A 20,136-nucleotide genomic window follows, 5' to 3' on the forward strand; every position below is an offset into this window, starting at 1 on the left:
GCCCCTGTGACGCTGGGGGGGAGGGGCTGCGGGGGGGATCCCAGGTGCGGGGAGCTCCCCCCTGGCCCCGCCCCCCAGCAGTGCTGCAGTAACAAAGGACGCCTCATAAATCAGCGCCCCCTCCCACACCTGGCTGCTCCCCGCTCCCATTGGTCCACTCCCCGGGCCTCATTTGCGTGCCTGGCCCCGCCCCTCCCGCCCCTGGCTCCTGATTGGTCGCTCCCCCTCGATCGCTGTTAACATTCCATCCATTCCCCCCCCAGCACACGTCACCCCCCCCCACTGCCCCCTCCCCCGCGCAGCCCCGATCTGACGCGCCGGGGGCTCGCTCCGACCGCCCGTCCCGTCCCGTCCCGTCCCGCCGCATCCCCGGGGCCGGAGCCGGAGCCGGAGCCGGAGCCGGAGCCGGAGCCGGAGCCGCCGACGCGATGAGCGGGGCCGCCTGGCCGGGCTGGCTGCTCTGCAGGCTGGGGCTGGTCCTGCTCTGCCGAGGTACCGCAGTGCCTGGCCCGGGGGGGGCTGGGGGGGAGGGTGTGTGGCCCCCTGCCGCCCCCTGCCGGAGGGGCTGAGCCCTGCGGGGTGGGGGTGGGGGGTTCACACACCTCGGGGTGTGCCCCTGGGTGCACAATTTGCTCTGGGTGTGAAACACGAGGATGCACCATTTGATCTGCGTGTGTGTGAGAGAGGCACTAGGATGCACAATTTGGCGCGCGCCTCTGGGGTGCACGATTTGCTCTCTGTGTGTCCCAGACACGGGGCCCCACAATATTCTCTCTTAGCCTGCATTTATCCAGGGGGGGTGCACAGTCTGATCTGGGTTTGCAAATGGGATACACAATCTGATGTGTGTGTGTGCGTGTGTCCCTGCTGCCTCCTGCTGGAGAGCATGAGCCCTGCTCAGTGTGTGTGTGCACCACTGGAATGCACAATTTTTATTTCTGGGTGTGTGTATCTCTGGAATTGTGTGTGTGTGTGTACCTTTGGGATGCACAATTTGATCTGTGTGTGTTTCATCGGAATACACAATTTAACACTGAGACACAAAGTTGATCTCTCTGTCTTTTGCCACTGGAATAATGATATTTTATGTCCATGTCCATTTATATCTCCAGTAGACACAATTTGTGTGCGTGTGTGTGTGTTCACGCTACCAGAATATTGACTAATTATCTATCACTATGCATATGTACCTCTGGAATAGGCAGTTTGCATCTATTACCATCTATCAGTGGCATACACAATTTGTGTGTGTGTGTGTGTGTGAGTGTACATGGCTGAAATAGAATTTTATAGTGTTTGTGTTTCTCTGAAATAATCGAATTTTCTCCTCTGTGTGTGTCTCTGGAATACAGAATCCCCCCCTCCCCCCATCTCCCTGTACCTCTTGGAATACAAACTATTTCCTCTGTGAGTGTGTCCGTGTGGACACGCATGTACCGCATGTGGGAGTGGGGGCGACGGGGAGGCCGCCCTCTAGCAGTGGAAGGGGACGGAAAGGGATGTGCGGCTCGGCTGATGGATGGAAGGAGAGACGCACATGAACCCTGGTGAATGGCCCTGGAGGAAAAGGAAGGGTATGTAGAGATGTGGGTGGAGATGGGTGGATAGATGGGGTGTGGGCATAGAAAGGTGGATGGGTGGATAGATGGATAGGGGTCTTGGGGAAATGGGTGGATGGGTAGATATAGGGCTATGGGGGGGATGGATAGAGAGATGCGTATGGGGTTAGATAGATGGATGGATAGAGGGGTGGGGGATGGGGGGATGGATGGATAGAGGGGTGTGTATGGGGTTAGATGGAGGGGGGATGGATGGATGGGGTGGGGGATGGGGGGGTGGGGGATGGGGGGATGGATGGATAGAGAGATGCGTATGGGGTTAGATGGATGGATAGAGGGGTGGGGGATAGAGGAGTGGGGGATGGGGTTAGGTTGATGGAGGGGGGATGGATGGATAGAGGGGTGGGGGATGGATGGCTAGAGGGGTGTGTATGGGGTTAGATTGGAGGGGGGATGGGGGGATGGGGTGGGGGATCGATGGATAGAGAGGTGCGTATTGGGATAGATGGGGGTGGATGGATAGAGGGGTGGGGAATAGATGGATGGATAGAGGGCTGTGGGAGGATGGGGGGTAGAGAGGTGCATATGGGGCAGATAGATGGGGGGATGGATGGATAGAGGGGTGGGGGATGGGTAGATAGGGGGCTCTGGGCGGATGGACAGATAGAGAGGTGCGTACGGGGTTAGATGGATGGAGGGATAGAAGCTGGGGGGGATGGATGGGTAGAGGGGTGGGGGATGGGGAGATAGAGGGCTCTGGGGGGATGGACAGATAGAGAGGTGCGTACGGGGTTAGATGGATGGAGGGATGGATGGATAGAAGCTGTAGGGGATGGATAGAGCGGTGTATATGGGGTTAGATAGATGAGGGGATGGGGGATAGAGGGGTGGAGGATGAGGGGATGGATGGGTAGAGGGGTGCGTATGGGGATAGATAGATGGGGGATGGATGGATGGATAGAGGGGTGGGGGATGGATAAAAGGCTGGGGGGGAGGATAGAGAGGTGCACACAGTATTAGATAGATGGAGGGGGATGGACAGGCTAGATAGAGGGCTGTGGGGGATGGATGGATGGGGGGGATAGAGGGGTGGGGGATGGGTAGAGGGGTGCGTACGAGGTTAGATGGATGGGGGATAGAGGGGGGAATGGGGGGCTAGAGAGGTGCATATGGAGTTAGATGGACGGGTGGGATGGGGGGGATAGAGAGTTGGGGGATGAGGGGCTAGAGAGGTGCGTACAGGGTTAGACAGATGGGGGATAGAGGGGGGGATGGGGGGATAGGAGGCTGTGGGGGGGATGGGTAGAGAGGTGTGTACGGGGTTAGATGGATGGGTGGGATGGGGGATGAGGGGGGGATGGGGGGATACAAGGCTGTGGGGGGTTGGGGGGCTGGAGAGGTGCGTACAGGGTTAGATGGATGGATGGGTGGGATGAGAGGATGGGGGGGGATGGGGGGATACAAGGCTGTGGGGGGTTGGGGGGCTGGAGAGGTGCATACGGGGTTAGCTAGCTGGAGGGGGCGGGGTGGATGCAGGTTACTCTCCGTGGCCACGCCCAGGTCATTTCCTCTGCTCCCGTCTGCCCTGGTACCCAGGGACTCGGCGGCAGCCGCGGGGAGCCTGGCCGAGCCCCTGGGGACTTGGCTGTCCAGGTTTGCAGGGTCCCTGCGACGTGGCTCTGAGCCCGGCCAGCCCCGCGCGGCAGCACCTCGCTGGGCTGTAGAAAGCGCAGAGGGATCCGGGCCGATAGTGGCATTGAATTCCTCCATCCAGAAGAGGAGGGGACGGGGTTACGTGGGGCTGAGGTCACACAGGGGGTGTTAATGACCAGCACACTGTGGGATTGGAAGCGCCAGGATCTGTGGGACTGAAGTGCAATGAGATTTGTGGGCAGGGCCGTCCTTAGGATTTCTGGTGCCCTAGGCGGGATTATTAAACTGGTGCCCCTGTGCCTGTCTTGCTCTTAGCAACACAAACATAAGCTTACACTGCTGGAAAACTTGCCACATGCATGTTATTAAAACCAATTTAACTTAATGAAGCCCACTGTAATGCTGATGGACTAGCACTAAAGAAGTGGCACTATAGAAAAAATTCTGATTTGACAGAATGATGCAAATAATGTAATTTTTTAAATTTGTCAAAATTTTATTGGAAATTTATATGACGAGGTATTGAAACAAGGTTTAGTTTTTAATTAAAAGCATCTTTCTGGCTTTTTTGGTTGCAAAATCAGTAATAATGTCATCGTATGACAAAGACAAAGTGATGTCTTGTTTGATTGCAAGAATAGCAAGACCAGTCAAGTGTTCCTGACTCCTTGTAGAGCGGAGAGAGTTTCTAATGAGCTTTAGTTTTGAGAAACTCCGTTCTCCTGATGCTCCTGTACAGGAATTGTCAGTAGAATATGGGTGGCAATGTACACATTGGGATATATGTCAACAAGTTTGCTGGTCTGAGTAAACTGTACAATGTCCATCATCGATTTTGCATGTGGCAACATTGATGACAGTGTCCTCAATTCTTCGTACAGTTCAAATCCATTTAAATCAAAACGATCGCCGTGCTTCAGGAGGCTCTCTAGGTCAGGGGTCCCCAACGCGGTGCCTGCGGGTGCCATGGCGCCCGCAGCTCAGTGCACCTGCATACTGGCTGGCGGACGAGCATCCGCCGAAATGCCGCCAAATTCGGCGGCATTTCGGCGGCGACGCCTCTGGATGATGCCGCTTGCCGCCGATAAGCAGCGTCATCCAGAGGTGTCGCCGCTGAAATGCCGCCAAATTTTGACAGATGCTCGTCCACTGCCACGGTGAAAGGTTGGGGACCACTGCTCTAGGTTCTTGCACTTTGTCATTAGTTGCTCTTGTTTTCCTATTTCGTTGAATTTAGTCCTGCTCAGCCCGCTACCAGCTGAGTGAATGGAACCCCAGGCCGACAGCGGGTTGAGTGGCTCAGCCAGGGTCTCAGCCGCTGGCCTGCTCAGCCCGCTGCCAGCCTGGGGTTCCTTGGGGGTCCCCAGGCCAGCGGTGGGTGCTGAGTGGGCCGGCGGCCGGGACCCCGGGTGGCAATGGGGCAGCAGCTGGAACCCCAGAGCAGTGATGGGCTGAGCCGCTCAACCCACCGCCGCATGCCATCAAAAATCAGCTCACCTGCCACCTTTGGCACGTGTGCCGTAGGTTGCCGACCCCTGCTCTATACATTAGTAAGGAGATGAGCATATTACAGTTGTTGGAGGGCTCTATTTAGCAGTAACAGGCTATAGGAAAGTCAGTCAACATTTTTTGTTTCTCTGATGAAAACTGACCCACTCCCTGCCCCATACCAAACTTGTCACAAATAATTGTCAACAACTTAATTTTCTGTTTTTGGCAAAGTTATTGATTTTTTTAAAAAATTGAAATTGAATTCAGGATTGTTAGCAAGCTCCTTTGGCAAACAAAGTTGTTAAATGACAATCTAAATGGCAACACAGCAGTGCTTTCCTGCTTGGCTCGCCCCCCAGCCTGCTGGTCCAACAGCTGCAGTAGAGGAGGAGATAGGTGGAAAAATGCAGGACCCCAAAATCCACCTCTTGGGGTGCAGAGTGGCAACAGCAGCAGCAAACTCTCAGGTCCAATCACACGCCAATGGGCACCACTGCCAGCGCAACGGACCATGGTGAAGTTAGCCCAGCATCTGATCTCAGGGACGGGGCTCCCATGGAGCCACAGCAGCTCATCCTGCCCTGTGCAGCTCCCCCCGGATGAGCTGGATCGCTGCCAGCTGCCAGCCCGGGGGAGAGGCGCTCCCCAGCTAGGGTGACCAGATCCAGATGTCCTAATTTTATAGGGCCAGTCCCAATATTTGGGGCTTTTTCTTATATAGGCACCAATTACCCCCACCTAGGGTGACCAGACAGCAAATGTGAAAAATCGGGACGGGGGTGGGGGTGGGGGGAGAATAGGAGCCTATATAAGAAAAAGACCCAAAAATCGGGACCGTCCCTATAAAATCAGGACATCTGGTCACCCTACAGGTGAGTTCCTTCCCCCTCCCCTTCCCAGAGACCCCAGCAGCCAATCCCCCACCTCAGCCTGTGCTGCATTCGGCTCTCTCTAGGACCCAGCAGCCCGGCTCTTACATGCTCCGCTGCTTCCCATCTGTAGTGGTGCCCCCAGACCTAGTGGTGCCCTAGCGGCTGCCCGTTCTGCCTATTGCTGAGGACGGCCCTGCTTGTGGGGCGCCTGTAGCTGATGTGGGTGGGTTGATATTATGGGGGTTGGGAGGATGGGGTTGGTTTTGGTCGGTTGGTGGATGGGGGTCGGGATGGTCGGTTGGCAGGATGAGGGCCAGGGGGATGGGTTGGTTGGATGGGAGTCGGTTGGCGGGATGGGGGTCGGCCATGGGGGTTGGCTGGATGGGGATCGGGGGGTCGGTTGGTGGGATGGGAGTCGGGGGACTCGGTTGGCGGGATGGGGGTCAGTTGGCAGGATGGGGGTCGGGGGGTTGGTTGGCGGGATGGGGGCCAGGGGGGTTGGCTGGGTGGGGGTTGGGGGGTTGGTTGGCAGGATGGGGGTCGGGAGGGTCAATTGGTGGGATGGGGGCCGGGGGGGTTGGCTGGGTGGGGGTCGGGGGGTCGGTTGATGGGATGGGGGCGGGGGGGGTTGGCTGAGTGGGGGTCGGGGGGTCGGTTGGTGGAATGGGGGCCAGGGGGTTTGGCTGGATGGGGATCGGGGGGTCGGGAGGTCGGTTGGTGGGATGGGGCTGGGGGGGTTGGCTGGGTGGGGGTCGGTTGATGGGATGGGGGCCGGGGGGGTTGGCTGGGTGGGGGTCGGGGGGTCGGTTGATGGGATGGGGGCCGGGGGGTTTGGCTGGATGGGGATCAGAGGGTCGGTTGATGGGATGGGGGCCGGGGGTCGGTTGGCAGGATGGGGATCGGGGGGGTCGGTTGATGAGATGGGGCCGGGGGGGATTGGCTGGGTGGGGGTCGGGGGGATGGTTGGTGGGATGGGGGTTGGGGGGATGGGTTGGCAGGATGGGAGTCAGTAGAGCTGACTCTGTTGAGATTGATGATTGAGGTTCTTGGATCGGTGGCATATGGGGTTGGAGAGGTGGCGTTACTGGGTCCGGGGGCTGAGGTTATTGGGCTCAGAGCGCTGGCATGATTGGGGTTGGTGGGGTCCGTTGGCGTGATTAGGTTGGTGAGATTGGCTGGCGTTATCAGGGTTAGTGAGTTGAGGCGATTGGATCGGTGATGTTGGCGTTCTGTGGTTGGGGAAATGGCATGATTGTGGTTGGTGGGTCGAGCTGATTGGGGTCGGTGGGATCCGATGGCGTGATTAGGTTGGTGAGATTGGCTGGCGTTATCGGGGTCGGTGGGCCGAGCTGATTGGGGTCAGTGGGGTCCGATGGTGTGATTAGGTTGGTGAGATTGGCTGGCGTTATCGGGGTTAGTGAGTTGAGGCGATTGGATCGGTGATGTTGGCGTTCTGTGGTTGGGGAAATGGCATGATTGGGGTTGGTGGGCTGAGCTGATTGGGGTTGGTGGGGTCGGATGGCGTGATTAGGTTGGTGGGATTGGCTGGCGTTATCGGGGTCGGTGGGCCGAGCTGATTGGGGTTGGTGGGGTCGGATGGCGTGATTAGGTTGGTGAGATTGGCTGGCGTTATCGGGGTCGGTGGGCCGAGCTGATTGGGGTCGGTGGGCTCCATTGGCGCGATTGGGGTCGGCGGCGTTGCCGTGACTGGGGTTGATGTAACTGGGTCGGTGGTTTTGCTGTGGGAAGGCTGGACCAGCGGTTTGGCTTCCGGCGTGAAATACGGGCTCCCACGGTCTCAGATCGGACTCAATCCTACGACTCTGAGTCTTGGGGCAGCGCCAGGCGGGGGCAGGGCGTGCGCCCCTTCGCCCGTCGATGGCGAGTTCCAGCACAGCTGGTGCTGGGGGGGCTTTGCCCGTCCTGCCCCTTGGGAGAGCAGGGAGCCACTGGAGGGCGGCCAGATCCCGGCGCTTGGCACCACGTGCTGCCCCTTTCTGCCCAGGGCCCGGCGCTGACGGCGCAGCTGGAATCCTTTACAAGAGCAGCCTTTGAGGATCGGGTCCATTCTGGATCTTTCTGACTGAAGTTTGTGTTACCATCGCACCACGAGCGCCTGTTGTCACCACGGCGCCAGGCACTATACAGACTCAGAACAAAAAAATAACCCAGTGCCTGTCCCAGACGGCGCCCAGTCGGAGTGTACCACAAGAGACAACAGGCGGATTCAGGAGTCTTGCCGTCGGTGCCATCAGTGGAATGGGGTTGACTACAATCGGTGCAATGTTGTTCGTCTACCCCCTCCCCCGCCCCCACAGAGACGTTGTGTCTGACAGCAGTAAAATGGCCCGGCAAGGGGTTTGCACATTTGTGTGTGTCCGTGTGCGGTTGATGGTGTGTGGTGTTCGTGGATGTCTGAGTTTGGGAGAAGGTGTGTGGTTTTGTGTCTGTGTTTGTGTGTGTCACACCGCTTGTGAGAATGTGTGTGGTTGTGTTATGAGACTGTGTGTAAGTCTGTGTGTTGGTGAGATTGTATGTGGTTGTGTGTATGCGCTTGTGTGTGACAGAGTGTGTGTTTGTCAGGATGACTCTTTTATGAGGTACATGCGTTTGTAAGACAGTACATGTTTGTATGAACATGCATCTGTGTGGTGTTGTATGTGTTTGTGTGGTTGTGTTGTGATTGTGCGTTTATGTGCATGAGTGTGTTTGTGGACAGGTTGTGTGTGTGTGCCCATTTGTGTGTGGGTTTGCGTGTGTCTCTTGCTGGGTGTGTGTCTGCATGTTCTTATTGTGTGTTAGTGATAGAGGAACATACTAACAGGTACTAAATGCTGGTGTAGAAGAGAAATCAGGGTAAATTTCAATGCACGTCTAACTATCCATCCCCATTCAACCCCTGCAGCCATCTATCCATCCCCACACACCCCTCTATCTATCTATCTATCCATCCCCACACACCCCTCTATCTATCTATCTATCCATCCCCACACACCCCTCTATCTATCTATCTATCCCCACCCACTCCCTCTATCTATCTATCCCCATTCACCCCCTGCAGCCATCTATCCATCCCCACACACCCCTCTATCTATCTCTCTATCCATCCCCACACAGCCCTCTATCTATCTATCTATCTATCCCCACCCACCCCATCTATCTATTGATCGATCAATCTATCTATCCATCTATCCCTATCCACCCCCTCTATCTATCTATCTATCTATCCCCATCCACCCCATCTATCTCTCTATCGATCTATCTATCCCCAGATGCCCTCTCACCTCTCCAGTCCCGTGGCTGAAGCCCCCCAGGCCCCGCACGCTGCCCCATGGGGGTTCGACCCCTTCCCTGTCTGCGCGCCAGGGCGGCCGGGGCTCTGGGCACAGCGGGGAAGGGGCAGCAGACCTGACGGGACGGGGAGCCCCCTGCCCCTCGGATTGCATTGGGGGGGTGATAGACCCACAAACCAGCTCATCGGCTTCCCCTCCGTGGAGTCCCACGGGGGGGTCGGCCTTGTCCCCGGTGGGCAGATAGATAAATGGGGGGGGGAGAACCAGAGCGGATGGAGGGAGGGATGGAGGGAGGGCTGAAGGGGGACAACGGAGGGAGAACGGCTGGACAGGACGGGGAGGACGATGGCTCCAGACAATGGCGAGCAGCCGGATGGGAGGAATAGCTAAAGGAAGGCTGGACAGCGAGATAAAGAGCGGGTGGGTGACTCGCTGCGTCTCTCGTGGGGGGCAGAGCTGGGGGATCCCCCGCCGAATGGCTGTGGGGAGGGGAGGGGCCAGGCATCTGGGGGCGGGACAGAGACCCTGGTTATGGTAGGATCACTCGGAAGGGCTGCTTTGTTGTTGTGGTTTCTCTCAGAACCCCTGGGGCTGTGCAGGGGTTTGTTATTGTAGGGTCGCCTCCCCCCCCCCCGCCCCACCCGGCTGCCAGGATCCCTCCCCATTCCCCCCCCCCCACTTCCCACCAATCCCCCGAAGTGAACCTGAATTGGCTGGACTGAGGGGGGGGCAGGGGGGGCGGGTGTGAAATAGACGAATCTTCCCCCATTAGGAGTTTGGCAGTGACAAAGCAGCTCTGCCTCTTTCCCTCGTCCTTTGCCAGGCGGGGAGCCAGGACTCCTGGGTTCTCTCCCCAGCTCCAGAAGGGGAGTGGGGTCTAGTGGTCAGAGCAGGGGAGCTGGGAGCCAGGACTCCTGGGTTCTTGGGGAGGGGAGGGGGGGTCTAGTGCAGGGGCGGGCAAACCTTTTGGCCTGAGGGCTGCATCGGGTTTCGGAAATTGTATGGAGGGCCGGTTAGGGGAGGCCGTGCCCCCCCCCCAAACAGCCAGGTGTGGCCCGGCCCCGCCCCCTATCCGACCCCCCCCTGCTTCTAGCCCCTGATGGCCTCCCCCGGGACCCCTGCCCCCCCACTCCCTGTCCCCTGACCACCCCCAGAACACCCACCTCTGACTGCCCCGTCCAACCTCCCTCTTTCCTGACTGCCCCCCTCCTCCCCGGCCGCCCCCCGCTGCCCCGGCCAACACCCCCCTCCTCCCCGGCCACCCCCTGCCGCCCCGTCCCACCCCCCCCTCCTCCCCGGCCGCCCCCCGCCGCCCCGTCCCACCCCCCCCTCCTCCCCGGCCACCCCCCGCCGCCCCGGCCGACACCCCCCTCCTCCCCGGCCACCCCCCGCCGCCCCGTCCCCCCCCCCTCCCCGACCGCCCCCCGCCGCCCTCTCCGACCCCTCCCCATCCGACCCCCCCCTCCCCGACTGCCCCCTGGGACTCCTGCACCCGTTCAACCCTCCTGTTCCCCACCCTCTGGCCGCCCCAACCCCTATCCACACCCCGAACTCCCCTGCCCTCTATCCAGCCCCCCCTGCTCCCTACCCCCTCCCTGCGCTGCCTGGAGCACCGGGTCAGGCCGGCTCTGCAGCTGCGCTGCCCCAGAGCTCGCAGCCCCTCCGCCCAGAGCATGGCGCTGGTGGTGGGGTGAGCTGAGGCTGCGGGGGAGGGGGAACAGCGGGGAAGGGCCGGGGGGGGGGGGAGACTCCCCGGCTGGGAGCCTGGGGCCCGGGCAGGAGGGTCCCGCGGGCCACATCTGGCCCACAGGCCATAGTTTGCCCACCTCTGAACTAGTGGTTAGAGTGGGAGGTGGCTGGGAGCCAGGACACCTGGGTTCTAGCTCTGGGAGGGGAGTGGGGCCTTGTGGGATTAGTGGGATAGAGCAGGGAGCCAGGACTCCTGGGTTCTCTCCCCAGCTCTGGGAGAGGAGCGGGGCCTAGTGGGATAGAGGGGGGAGGGCTGGGAGCCAGGACTCCTGGGTTCTCTCCCCAGCTCTGGGAGGGGAGCGGGGCCTAGTGGGATAGAGGGGGGAGGGCTGGGAGCCAGGACTCCTGGGTTCTAGCTCTGGGAGGGGAGCGGGGCCTTGTGGGATAGAGGGGGAGGGCTGGGAGCCAGGACTCCTGGGTTCTCTCCCCAGCAGCAGGGACACACACACTATTCATTGTCCCTGGGATTGCAGCTCCAGGCAGGCGCTTTCACGCAGGGCCATGAGGTGCCCTTGGCTGGCCCCTGTAGCGATGGGATTCAGCGCAGAGGGACCCCCCCCCCACCGCTACACACCCAGAAATGGGGAGGGGGGGAAGGGAACCGAGAAGGAGCTTCTGCCACAGCCTTGGGCTTCCCTGTTCTCAGGCCGGCTGCCTCTGGAAAGGGCAGGGGGCGGGGGAGGATGACAACTCAGCATCAAAACAAAGGAGCTGATGCCTGAGGACAATGGGCTAGAGAGAGATTGGAGAGCCAGAGCCAGCGAGTGATTAACATGGCAGCCTGCGTCCATCCATTCCCCCCCACAGCTACCGGCTAGATATCCCCAGCCCCATCCATCCATCGATCTATCTATCCCCACCCCCCATCCATCGATCTATCCATCCCCACCCCCCATCGATCGATCTATCTATCCCCACCCCCCCTCTATCCATCCCCATCCACCCCCTCTATCTATCTGTCCCTATCCACCCCCTCTATCTATCTATCTATCCCCACCCCCCCTCTATCCATCCCCATCCACCCCCTCTATCTATCCCTATCCACCCCCTCTATCTATCTATCGATCCCTGTCCACCCCATCCATCCATCCATCTATCTATCTACCTACCTATCTGTCCCCATCCACCCCATCTATCTATCTATCTATCGATCTATCTATCTATCTATCCCCAAACACCCCCTCTATCTATCTACCCCCACTTACCCCATCTATCTATCTATCTATCTATCTATCTATCTATCTATCTATCTATCCCCTTCCACCCCATCTATCTATCTATCTATCTCTCTATCCCATACAGTACTGATCTGTCTGCTTCACCTCTTCATCACATCTCAATATACAGGAGTTGTTTCAAGACGTGACTCCACCTGGAGTCGGTGAGTTTTGGAGCAGCTGAGTTCACTAAAATTGTCTGGTTCCATCTCCTGTGGTTGGGGAGGAAGCATAAAGATGTGATTTCCCCCCCGCCCCCAGGGTCCAGGAACCCAGCAGGCAAATAAAGCCCCCAAATATATGACTGTTTAAAATCTTGTGATTTGATGGCAGTTGTGATTTTGGAGGCCAGTGTTGCGATTTGGGTGCAGTCTCGTGATTTGGGGGGATCGTTATGATTTCGGCTCCATCTCCTGATTTTGATGGCGAATTCGTGATTTTGCGGGACAGTCTCCTGCTGTCAGTGATGCTCGTAGGATTTAGCAGGACGGTTGGGGGATTCTGAGGCGAGCCGGTGATTTTGACGGTAAACGTGTGATTTTTGCAGGGCAGTCGCTGGAGTTGGAAGGGGGTCTGGTGATTTGGGGGGCACGGTCTCGTGGTTGTGAGGGCATGGTCACGATTTATGGCAGCAGGCTTCTGATCCTCCAGGCCGTGTCCTGACTTTGGGGGCAGGCCCGCAATGGGGCAGGCAGTATTCTGGTTTTTATGGTAATCTCCCAGTCGGGGGGCAGACTCGCACGTTTTGGAGATGATCTCGTGATTTGATGCAGCAAGCTCGCGATTTTGAAGGTAAACGGCCTCATTCTAGGCATCATGGGGCTGAAGGCAACATGATTTGGTGGGGGGGAATGTGTGATTTGCAGGAGGCTGTCTCATGAGTTGGGGGGCCCCAGCTCTCAGCGTGTTGCTGTGTGTGTGGCGGGGGGGGGGGAGTCACCAGGGTCAAGACACACAGGCTGAGACACTGACGTGACACCCCGTTGAGCAAGCGATTCAGGAAGAGCTGATTGATTCTGAAAAGGCCACCGGGACGGGAAGCGACGAAGGAGGGGACTGCAGCCCTGCCAGCCCCTAGCAGCGTCCTCCTGCTTTGGAGGCAGACGGCAATTCCCCCCCCCCACGCTCCGTTGCACCCAATTCCAGCACTGGATCCCTGCCCCCCTCCCCAGCCCCACTCAGCTGGGATCCCACCGCCGCCTGCGAGGGACTGAAGAATCTGGAGCGGGGGGACCTGGGGAGAAGCCAGGGAGAGAGGAGGGATGGGAGGGGAAACTGAGGCTCGCAGTCGTGACCCCCTTGTTGGGGACCACAGAGCCGGGCAGGTGAGAAGCGTATTGGTGTGAGTGGGGGGATGGGAAGGGTCGGTCAGGCAGCTCGGGGGAGGGGATGGGTGGATGAATACACAGGTACCGTCTCTCGCGGGCCCCGCCCGTCTGTCCGCAGACCCCCCCCCCCCCAGCTATCGAAACCCGGCCCCGGCGCAGCCAGACGGTGACTCCGGACTAACAGCAGAACTCGCCCCCTGAAAGTGAGAAGTGGGGAACCTACTGGCCAATCACTGCCTCAGTTTCCCTCAGGGGCGAAGTGGGGGGTAGTGCGGGGCCCTGAGCTGGCTTCTGGTTTCAGGGAGGCGGAGGGGTGACGGCCCCCCCACTGCTGTGCCGGACTGAGACTGGGGGGATGGTGGGGCCGCATTTCAATGGGGTTACCCTGCCCTAGGGAAGTGTGTGTGTGTGTGTCCTGGAGGGGCTGTGGGGTGTGTGGTGTGTGTGTGTGTGTCCATCCTGGAGGGGCTGGTGTGTGTGTGTCCCCATCCTGGAGGGGCTGTGGGGTGTGTGTGTGTGTGTGGGGTGTGTGTGTCTCCATCCTGGAGGGGCTGGTGTGTGTGTCCCCGTCCTGGAGGGGCTGTGGGGTGTGTGTGTGTGTGTGGTGTGTGTGTGTCCCCGTCCTGGAGGGGCTGGTGTGTGTGTGTGTCCTGGTCCTGGAGGGGCTGTGGGGGGTGTGTGTGTGTGTGTGTCCCCATCCTGGAGGGGCTGTGGGGTGTGTGTGTGCGAGCGATCAGGGCCGGGGGTGCAGTATGTAACACAGGGCAGCAGGGACACCCCCCCCCCCACACACACACTCGAGCCGAGTAACGACGCCCCGAGGATCATTATCACTCACTGTCTCCAGCTTTATTTGCTGCATTTTCTTCCCAGCTCGAGGCCTTGGCTCCGATCCCTGCACGGCCCCCGGGCGGGGAGAGAACCCAGGAGTCCGGGCTCCCAGCCCCCCCCGCATTTAGACTCGCTGCACCTCGGTGTGAATCGTGGCCAGGCTCCATAAATCACCTGAATTAGCCGAAGCCGGGGGAGGGGTGTTATTAGTCATGCACCGAGAGCCACTTTAATCCCGCCCCCCAGGAGCTGGGCTTGCGGGGGCGGGAGTGAGGGGCACCGGCAGAGCGGGGGGAGCCCAGGGCTGGCCGGGGGGGTAGGGGGCGGGCAGGGCGGGGGTGAGGGGGCTGGCGGGGGGAGGCAGGCAGAGCTGGGGGGGGCAGGCGGGGGGGGCAGGCAGGGCGGGGGTGGGGGGGCTGGCAGAGCTGGGGGGGCAGGCGGGGGGAGCCCAGGGCTGGCGGGGGGGGGGCGGGCAGAGCTGGGGGGGCAGGCGGGGGGGGCTCTGCGGCGGGCGATGCTCGAGCTCTGTCTGTGCCCGTCTGCCCCCGTCACCTTGTCGCTGGCGCTGAATGTAAAGTGACCGGCGCCCCCCCCCCCCCGCAGCCCCCTGCTCCCCCGCCCAGCGCACCCCGTGTCCGGCCGGGTCACTGGGGGGGGCGCCCCCATTTCGCTGCAGGCTCCTCCCCGGCTTCGCTTAGCTGCGACCCTGCCCGGGCCAATAGCCGGGCTCCCCCCCCCGTGACCCCCTGGGCCCGGCCGCCCCCCCGCCCCGAGTCACGTCCCCGCTCAGCCGGGGGGACACACGTGGCTGCGGGTCAGGATCGGCCTGAGGGAGCCGGGAAGGTCCCCGCGATCCCAGCCCTGCCCCCCCACTGCCCCCAGCCCCCCCGATCCCAGCCCTGCCCCCCCAGCCCTGCCTGTGCCCCCCACTGCCCCCCCATCCCAGCCCTGCCCCCCACTGCCTGTGCCCCCCACTGGCCCCGATCCCAGCCCTGCCCCCCCCTGCCTGTGCCCCCCACTGCCCCCTGATCCCAGCCCTGACCCCCACTCCTGACCCCCAGCCCCCCTGATCCTAGCCCTGCCCCCAGCCCTGCCTGTGCCCCCACTCCTGACCCCCAGCCCCCCCCGATCCCTGCCCTGCCCCCCCACTCCTGACCCCCAGCCCCCTGATCCCAGCCCTGCCCCCCAGCCCTGCCTGTGCCCCCCACTTCCCCCAGCCCCCCTGATCCCAGCCCTGCCCCCCACTCCTGACCCCCAGCCCCCCTGATCCCAGCCCTGCCCCCCCAGCCCTGCCTGTGCCCCCCACTGCCCCCAGCCCCCCGATCCCAGCTCTGCCCCCCACTGCCCCGCCGGTGCCCCCCACTCCTGACCCACAGCCCCCCATGATCTCAGCCCTGCCCCCCAGCCCCACCGGTCCCCCCCACTCCCTCCCAGCCCCCCTGATTCCACCCCTGCCTGTGCCCCCCACTGCCCCCAGTCCCCCCGATCCCAGCCCTGCCTCCCACCCCTGCCTGTGCCCCCCATTGCCCCCTGATCCCAGCCCTGCCCCCCACTCCTGCCCCCCAGCCTCCCCGATCCCAGCTCTGCCCCCCACTGCCTGGGCCCCCCACTGCCCCCAGCCCCCCTGATCCCAGCCCTGCCCCCCAGCCCTGCCGGTGCCCCCCGCTCCCGACCCGCAGCCCCCCGTGATCCCAGCCCTGGGCTCCTCTGAGGTTGTTACATGGTGTGTGTGTGGGGGGGGGCAGTGAAGGTTGAGATGCGGGTGTTGAAATGAGACAAGCCGCTGCTGAGGCCTGAGGGGCTCTTGGCCTGTGACTCCCTGTCCCGGGGGGGCGCGGGGGGGGGAGTATCCATCACCGAAATCCCCCTGAGGGACCCAGACGGGTGCGGAACAAACCGCCCGGGGCTGGGATCAGAGCGGCCTCCCGCTGGCCTCAGCTGAATTCACATTCCAGGGGGTTCGAATCCCCTGTCCCCAAAGTTAACGGCTGCTGGGGGGCGCTGTGCCGTGTGAGCGGGGTGGGGGCGCTGCCCCGGCTGTCAGGGCTGGTCCCCCTGCCCCAAAGCGGCGCTAGGGGGCGCTGTGCCGTGTGAGCGGGGTGGGGGCGCTGCCCTGGCAGTCAGGGCTGGTCCCCCTGCCCCAAAGCGGCGCTAGGGGGCGCTGTGCTCCCAGAGGCCCTAGCGTTTCCTCCACTGAATTGTGAATTAAACAGCCACTGTGCTCCACCCCAGAGGTGGCTGCATCTCAGCGCCGGGTGAACCAGCCCCGTGTGTTGTCATGTGCGGCTGTTACCCGGTTGCCCCACCCCAGAGGTGGCTGCGTCTCAGCACCGGGCGAGCCGTCCCCAGACACTGGCTCATCCGTTCTCTCTCTCTGCCCTCAGGGCTGCTGGTGCGGAGCCTGGAGTATAACCAGCCGGCCGACAACTACACGGTGTGTCAAGGGGACGATGCCATTCTAAGGTGAGACCCTGCGGGAGCGGCCCCCGTGCGGAGGGTGAGGCTGGGGGTCTCTGTCCCTGCTGGCCCCTGCTGGAGGGGCCCCCACCCCGCTCCCCGCAGCAGGGCGCCCCCAATGCCACTCACCCCAGGAAGCCGTCGGCAGCCCCCGGCCTAGTAACGTTTCATCCTCGCGCCGGGGTCGTGTTCAGAGAAAACACAGGAGCCCAGCTAAGGCTCTGCCACCTTCTCAAGAGCTCCTGGGCACGGGGGGGGGGGGGTCATGCTGTCAAAAAGCCAGATTATGTACATCCCCCAAACCCTGCTTCAGTGCAAGGGCTGGGATGGCAGGGGGCTGCGGGTCGGGAGTGAGGGGCACCGACAGAGCTGGGATTGGGCGAGACCAGGGCTGGGCTAGCAGGGGGCTGCGGATCAGGAGTGAGGGGCACCGGCAGAGCTGGGGTGTGGGGAGAGCCCAGGGCTGAGCTGGCGGGGGGCTGCGGGTCGGGAGTGAGGGGCACCGGCAGAGCTGGGATCGGGGGGAGCCCAGGGCTGGGCTAGCAGGGGGCTGCGGGTCAGGAGTGAGGGGCACCGGCAGAGCTGGGGTGTGGGGAGAGCCCAGGGCTGAGCTGGCGGGGGGCTGCGGGTCGGGAGTGAGGGGCACCAGCAGAACTGGGATTGGGGGGAGGCCGGGGCTGAGCTGGCAGGGGCTGCAGGTCGGGAGTGAGGGGCACCGGCAGAGCTGGGATTGGGGGGAGCCCAGGGCTGGGCTAGCAGGGTTCACCTGAGCGTGTTTTGATGGAGACCCTACAATAACAAACATGTGCAACATTAGGGTTCGGATGAGAGACCCGGTGATGATAAATTGTGCTTGAGACCCTGGAGTAACAAACCACAGGGGAGAGACTCGCCCGTAACAGCTGAGTGCTGCAGTGCCCGGCCCGGCCCCTCGGCTAACAAAGCCGGGTGGGGGGTGGGTCCTTTACAGAGCACCAGGAAGGGATGTGAAAAGTTGTGATCACTCCATGTATCCCCATCCGCTGTCTGTCTGTCCATCCCCACCCACCGCCTCTATCCCCATCCGCCGTCTGTCTGTCTGTCTGTCCATTCCCACCCACCGCCTCTATCCCCATCCACTGTCTGTCTGTCCATCCCCACCCACCGCCTCTATCCCCATCCACCGTCTGTCTGTCCATCCCCACCCACCGCCTCTATCCCCATCCACCGTCTGTCTGTCTGTCCATCCCCACCCACCGCCTCTATCCCCATCCGCCGTCTGTCTGTCCATCCCCACCCACCGCCTCTATCCCCATCCGCCGTCTGTCTGTCTGTCTCCACCCACCACATCTCTCTATCTATCTCTCTATCTCCCACCCCCGTCTCTCTCTCTCTCCTCCCCCCCCACCCCCGCTCCCTCCTGCAATGCACCAGCCAGCCTGACTCATGCTCACAGCTGACCTAGATCCGGCTCCCCCCACCCCCCCTCGCTGCAGCCCTCCCAGCCGCTCTGCTCTGCCCTGGGGCGATGGGGCTGGGCTGACCTAGATCCTGGGGGTAGGTGGTGTGGGGGGGGGCGGCTGGGAAGGGGGGGGCAGTGGGTGCTGAAGGGGAAGGGGGAGCCCACACAGCCCCCTGCAGGGCCCCCCCGACCCCATATCTCCTTCCCAACACCCCTGCGGCCCCCCAGCCAGGCTGGCTCCCCGGCCCCTAACATTGTCTGTGATCCCCACCCCCCCCAGCCTCACCTCCGACTGACACTGAGCCGGTCACACCCCTGCTGTGAGCCCCACACACCCAGCAGGGGGCGCTCCCAGAGCCCCGCCCCCCTCCTCCCCTGCACAGGTCTTGGAACGAGACCCCCACCCCGCCCCCTGCAGCACAGCGCCCACTAGTGCCAGGCTGGGGCATCGGGACCAGCCCTGCCTGCCAGGGGAGATCCCCCACTCCACCCCCTGCAGCACAGCGCCCCCTAGCGCCACCCTGGGGCATCGGGGCAGCCCTGCCTGCCAGGGGAGAGCCCCCACTCCACCCCCTGCAGCACAGCGCCCCCTAGTGCCACCCTGGGGCATCGGGGCAGCCCTGCCTGCCAGGGGAGACCCCCACCTGGCCCCTGCAGATCTCACAGTGTGATTGGCTGAGCACTGTCCAATCCGCGTCCTGCAGCTGCCGGGTGCTGGCGCCTGGATCCCCTGAGCGCTGGAATTATTTCGTGATTGTGGCATTAAAAGAGAGAAAACCCCCTAATTCAATCTCGCTCTGCTGATTGGGGGGCTCACAGACAGGAGCGAGCAGGAATGGCAGGGGGCTGCGCGTCGGGAGTGAGGGGCACCAGCAGAAGTCAGAGGGGGGCAGGGCTGGGCTGGCAGGGGGCTGCGGGTCGGGAGTGAGGGGCACCAGCAGGAGTCAGAGGGGGGCAGGGCTGGGCTGGCAGGGGGCTGCGGGTCGGGAGTGAGGGGCACCGGCAGAGCAGGCTCAGTTTTGGGACATCTCCATATAGGCATTAAATTGAGAGGCTGCTGCATATGCTGCGTCTTTCCAAGCTTTGCTAACCCAGCCGTCCCAGACCTGGGAGCCGACCCCGTATTTTTTGGGGGGTGGGGGTGGGGAGGGGGAATGAGCTGTAGAAGCTCCGACATCTCGCCGTCCTTGGGTCTGGACACACAACTGCTCCTGAGCTGAGAAGGGAACCCAGGAGTCCGGGCTCCCAGCCTCCCTGCTCCAACCACTAGGCCCCACTCCCCTCCCAGAGCCTGGGGTAGAACCCAGGAGTCCTGGCTCCCGGCTCCAATTACCCTGTCAAGGTTCTTTATCTCAGCCCGGTGCTGAGATGCAGCCACCTCTGGGGGGGAGCTGGTTCACAGCCGCACCATAGCAGAGCTGAGAGGCAAAAGGGGGATTCCGGCTCCTCCCATCACCACGGGGGAGGTTTCCAGGAGGTAAAATGGAAATGGCCTTTGGGCTGCGAACCAGGGTCATGGGACAGCGGTGAGCCAAAGGGGGCGATTACTGGTCTGGGCTCCCCCCAGCTCTGCCGGTGCCCCTCACTCCCGACCCGCAGCCCCTGCCAGCACAACCGCGGGCTCCCCGGTGCCCCTCACTCCTGACCCGCAGCCCCCTGCCAGCTCAGCCCCGGGCTCCCCGGTGCCCCTCACTCCCGACCCGCAGCCCCCTACCAGCTCAGCCCCGGGCTCCCCGTTGCCCCTCACTCCCAACCCGCAGCCCCCTGCCAGCTGAGCCCTGGCCTCCCCCCCCTCACTCTGCCGGTGCCCCTCACTCCCGACCCACAGCCCCCTCAGTCCCGGGCTCCCCGGTGCTCCTCACACCTGACCCGCAGCCCCCTGCCAGCTCAGCCCCGGGCTCCCCGGTGCCCCTCACTCCTGACCCGCAGCCCCCTGCCAGCTCAGCCCCGGGCTCCCCGGTGCCCCTCACTTGCCAGCTGAGCCCTGGCCTCCCCCTCCCAGCTCTGCCGGTGCCCCTCACTCCCGACCCGCAGCCCCCTCAGCCCCAGGCTCCTCAGTGCCCCTCACTCCTGACCCGCAGCCCCCTGCCAGCTCAGCCCCGGGCTCCCCGGTGCCCCTCACTCCTGACCCGCAGCCCCCTGCCAGCTCAGCCCCGGGCTCCCCGGTGCCCCTCACTCCTGACCCGCAGCCCCTGCCAGCTCAGCCCCGGGCTCCCCGGTGCCCCTCACTCCTGACCCGCAGCCC

The 20,136-nt window shown here is 62.3% G+C and overlaps 1 protein-coding gene across 3 annotated transcripts in view; it reads left to right on the top strand.

Moving 5' to 3' along the window:
- Positions 1 to 387: 387 nt before the first annotated feature.
- IGLON5 (IgLON family member 5) overlaps positions 388 to 20,136 on the top strand; it is a 28,096-nt gene continuing 8,347 nt past the window's right edge. For 2 of the 3 annotated variants that reach the window (XM_044992103.1, XM_044992105.1), the window contains exons 1-2: positions 388 to 492; positions 16,378 to 16,456. In XM_044992103.1, coding sequence (XP_044848038.1) covers positions 429 to 492; positions 16,378 to 16,456 — 143 coding nt within the window. In that variant the 5' untranslated portion in view covers positions 388 to 428. The remainder of the gene's footprint in view (positions 493 to 16,377; positions 16,457 to 20,136) is intronic. The other variant, XM_044992104.1, reaches the window with a different exon arrangement.

The sequence above is a fragment of the Mauremys mutica genome, chromosome 17, assembly GCF_020497125.1.
Source record: "Mauremys mutica isolate MM-2020 ecotype Southern chromosome 17, ASM2049712v1, whole genome shotgun sequence".
NCBI classification, from domain to species: domain Eukaryota; kingdom Metazoa; phylum Chordata; order Testudines; family Geoemydidae; genus Mauremys; species Mauremys mutica.